Source organism: Rhamphochromis sp. 'chilingali' (assembly GCF_963969265.1).
Source record: "Rhamphochromis sp. 'chilingali' genome assembly, chromosome: 19".
Lineage (NCBI taxonomy): Eukaryota > Metazoa > Chordata > Actinopteri > Cichliformes > Cichlidae > Rhamphochromis > Rhamphochromis sp. 'chilingali'.
Window position 1 is genome coordinate 22,250,246 of NC_137946.1, and position 4,611 is coordinate 22,254,856.

Sequence of the window (4,611 nt, forward strand, 5' to 3'; positions counted from 1 at the left end):
CTTTAATAATTAATCTATTTTAAAGTGAAGCAGTGAATAGCTTAGTCTTCTAAACCTGCCCTCAGAGGCACAAATATTTAAGTCTCTTCTTTCCAAAACAATTATATTTTTCTCTACTGGAAGTTTAATTCCCCTATAAATTAACACCTCGTTTTTTTTCCCTGTTTGCGCATGCCTGCTTTGTGAGATCACTGCACTGCATTTCTTGCTCATAAATGAAAACACAGAGCAAGTCAAGTCTTGATCTCAGTAAATGAGTAACAGAATGTCTTTATTCTGCATTCACTTCCTGTCAGTATGTACGCTTTAGCTTGAAATCAAAAGAAGAATAAGAATGGGTACTTTGACAAAAACAAAAAAAGATCAACCAGATTAAAGTCTGTGGTTAAAAGAAAAACAGCCCGTTCGACATCACAGTGGAAGAGAATTCATGGCACGACTTATCGGACATGGAAGCTCGATTACATAAACAGACACCTTAATTTTTTTAATGGCATGAACTGGAAAACTGGTCTAAACCACTACATTTATTTTCCCTGGAGGGTCTTGGGTCGATTTGTGGCTCTAGGTCCGATAGTGTATGCATTTTTCTAGGACCCTCCAGGGGTTAATTCTGGCTATAGTATTCATATAAAAAACATAAACAGAAGAAAAAACAAGGAAACCATCCTAACACTCCATGTGTGATATATAAACACAATATGAAATCATCTTAAATTTTACATACTATATACATACTACACCTCAACGGGTGTATTTAGAAGTTAAACACTTATTGAGACCTACTCCTTTTTTACAAAAAAAGAGGGTTATTCTCACCTTAAACAACAAAAATGAAGACAAGGCTTCATAAGAACACAATGAAACAACTCAATCACCGAGAGGAACATTTCCTATATTCATTCAGTTTGTTGTTTTTCAGCTGGTCTGTGAAGTTATGTAGTGATGTACTATTTTTTTCCACTTTGTCTGTACAATTGTTCCACATGCTAACTTCTGTGACTGTAATGCTGTGATATTATACATTAGTCCTTATTACCAGTTTGCTGAACACGCAGATTCCTCTCAGGTGATGATGCTTTGGTCTTAATTGAAATGACTCAGTAGAAAATTCTCTGTACAACTTTAAAGCTCAGTTCAATTGAAAACAGACAGACTAAAGGGGCCACACCTACAAAAGCCCACACTTGTGTGAGTAATAAGACGACTCACAGGAGCCACCATTGTCTGACATTCACCTCATGCAGGTAACGTCACACACAGCGTCTGCTGACCTCGAGGTTTTTTAAATCTTTTCTCTTTGATCTTAACCACTTAAATTGTGTTTCTATAGAATCCCTCCACATGTTTTTTGTATCATTATCTCCAATAATAACTGCAGAAAGTAGGCTAAAAATAAAAAAAGAGAGCATTAACCAAATCCTTTTAAGGTCATTGGTGTGTTTTCCGTCAGGGAAGAGCTTTGCTTTCACATAAAAACATCTGACATGGGCCTGTGCCTGAAGCCGGTGCCGCTGTCTTCTCCCTCTTCGATGGGGTCGTTGTTCAGGGAGTACAGGCCCGGCCGCTGCTTGTGCTTCTTTTTGTGGCCTGTCACGTTTGGTTGAAAGAGGCGGCTTATTGAATGCAGGCCCTTGGAGAGATCCGGGAACAAATCCAGCTCCTCTTTCTCATGCAGGGCCCTGTCCTCTGCCGGCTGGGGTTTGGGCTTACAAAGCATCTCTCTCACAGACTCAGAAACGTCTTTGTGGAGATAGTGGTAGGCCTTCTTGCCATAGTTGTCCCTGATGCTTATGTTGGCTTCGTACTCCTTCACCAGTATGCCAATGATATATTGCTTGTCATGCAATGCAGCAATGTGCAAAGGAGTGTATCCCCCGTGTGTTTTTGCATTGATGTCAACGTGAACCCCTCCTTGCCTGGCTTTTTCGATAATCTTCACAAGCATGTCGCTGTTCCCAGTTTTGGCTGCCCAGTGCAGAGCAGTGAACCCTGACATGAAGTCCTTCTTCTCGGCCAGCTGGTTGTCTCTGAGCAGCAGGCCGTAAGCCTGGCTCCAGTGGCCGGCGGCACAATTGACGAGCCACTGATGCTCTGAGTGCTCCAGGGGAAACATAGAGGGAATCCTGGTGTCTTTGTGCTCCTCTGATGCCTTGGTGCTCTTCGCTGCCCTCCTTAGTTGGGGTGAGCCGGTGCTGCTCTCCGCAGAAGGCATCCTTCTCTTGTCCCTGAAAGCATCCGTTTTTGGGTGTTCTTCGGGTTCATCTGGGTCAGGCTTAAGTTTGTTTCTCTTGTCCCTGAAAGCATCTGTTTTTAGTTGTTCTTCGGGTTCATCTGGGTCAGGCTTAAGTTTGTGGATCTCCACTTTAGTGGCGCTGGGGGGCATCCTCAGAGGCAAGGCATATGGCTTGGTCTTTACAGGCGCATTTGAGCAGTTAATTCCCTTTCTATCCTGCAGCTGGACATCAACATTCAGCGACCTTTTAAGTCGTACACTTGCAAATTTACTCCTTTGCAGTGCCATCTGTATGGGAGAAAGCAGTTCTGTGGGATGGTCACTACTTTCACTTGCCTCTTCCTGATCAGGTTCAGTAACAGCTGATTGAACACCTCCCTGATCCTCAGAGCTTCCAGCCTGCGCAGGTGGGCGCTGCTGCTCACCTGTCAGCGGGATCTTTTCATTTTCAGGCTTTTCCACATGGATCTTTGGACCTTCCAACAAATGCTGATAGGTTTTCCGCAGGACAACATACCGTTCGCCGTCGATTTCTTTCACAAACGCTACATTGTTGACAAAAGTCTTGAAAAGCTCCCTATTCCGTTCTCTTTCTTCGGGATCCGCGGTGTCCACCGACTCTCTGAACTTATCAACCAGGTCGGATTTCTTCACTCTTCCACCCTCCGCTACCAGCAAAGACAGGATGGATTCTTGTGTCAAAATCATTATTAAAGCTGTAAAAGAAAAAAGCGAAAGCTCCTTACAGCTGCGCGGTGTGTTACACCTTTATCCGTGTGACGGTACAGACCGCTTTACCTGGACGCTCCCTCTCCTCCCCACACCTGGAGGAGGCTCTTTCCGGGGAAAGTGAGGACGTGGACAATTTGAATAATGTATGTACATATTTTACTATGAGCAAAGTAGTTCAACATTCTTATGCTCAAAAATTTCGGTAAATCAACAAAGTAGACCTCAGTAAAATAAAACAAAAAGCATCACTTTGTTCCTATTCGTAGGCTACAAGTACATATAAATGATAAGGAGAAAATATTTGGTAATTAGGCTAAAAATGTTGGATTAGGCTCACATGAGGTGTTGAAATGTAGGTACTGTACTCACAAACATGAAATGTTTGTAATAAGGATTATACTTTATATGCAAGGGTTATACTTCAACACTGAAAATATTACACTTTAAATAATATTAATCATAATAATGATAATAAAGTAATAAATAAATAAATAAATAAATAATAATAATATACAAACTAATGCAGCCACATTAAAAAAAGTAATTTCCCCCTTTTCAAGAAAAGCAAACAAACAAAATAAGTTGTTGTAAACAATGGTGACAATGGAATTTAAAGATTAAAAATAATAAATAAATTAATTAATAAATCATTGTGGTTACAATCTAGTTACATATATTTTATAATGAAATGTGGGTTCATTATTTCTTTTTTGTATTTTGAAAATGTCATATAGGTTATATAATCTGTTACCATCACTGACTGTAAATAAAAGATGGACATAGCAACGTGACCTCACCCATCTGATTGGAAGCATCATTGTTGTGGCTGTTGTGGCCATCCTATCTTGTTGACTGCATTGGGCTAATAAATTGCTGCAATTTTACTCCACAAAACTGAACCAAAGACTTCTTTGATAGTCTGTACCTCGCAGCGAGCCATAGTATTTGTCAGATAATTTCACCACATACGATTTGATATCGCCAGGTTAGTTTTGTTCCTATCTTATATATCTTATATCTTCATCATAATGTTGTTCCAGAATAAACATTACAACTGGTCAGTCATGTTGTGTGAGCATTCAGTTAGCATTAACCAAGAAGTTAACTAAAGCAATGAAAAACTATCCCAAGCAAACCAGGATGAGGAACCTAAATGTGGCTAACAGCAAACCTAACTTTATTATTTAATTGCATTAATTAATAAGGAAAACACTTGAAATGCTTAACATTTGTTTCAGAAGAGATTTTTATATAAACAAATGGATTTTTTTGTCCTTTCTCATCACAGTCATCAAGCTATGACATCACATCAGCATTGTGGACCAACATTATTATAATGATGCAGGAACACCACCAACATGGCCATACAACACATCACTATCACGGCAGACTGTGCCTGTCAATCAGACAGCCACACACCCAACTCCAGTATCCACATGGATGAGTTATGCATCTCCCCAATGAAGGGGGGCACTATCCATAGAGGCCAAAAGCCTTTTTGTACCAGCCTTTTAAAATGCCACTTAGTCACTTTAACTTCTTTTAATTCTTCCAGTATGTGCTCTTGAGATCCTCAAAGACGCAGTGCAACTCTTTCCGACCTTCCTTCTATTTCTCCTGATAAAGTTGGGCACTTTAACATC

The 4,611-nt window shown here is 40.3% G+C and overlaps 1 protein-coding gene across 1 annotated transcript; it reads right to left on the reverse strand.

Annotated features, from left to right (window-relative positions):
- Positions 1-205: 205 nt before the first annotated feature.
- On the reverse strand, positions 206-3,102 carry sowahaa (sosondowah ankyrin repeat domain family member Aa). Its single transcript, XM_080867403.1, has one exon. The coding sequence runs from the start codon at positions 2,942-2,944 to the stop codon at positions 1,469-1,471; it is 1,476 nt and encodes a 491-aa protein (XP_080723529.1). The 5' UTR covers positions 2,945-3,102; the 3' UTR covers positions 206-1,468.
- Between the last annotated feature and the right edge of the window lie 1,509 nt (positions 3,103-4,611).

Bases quoted from the DNA above. Each gene is read 5' to 3' on its own strand.
- sowahaa (XM_080867403.1), bottom strand. From the start codon at position 2,944: ATGATTTTGACACAAGAATCCATCCTGTCTTTGCTGGTAGCGGAGGGT.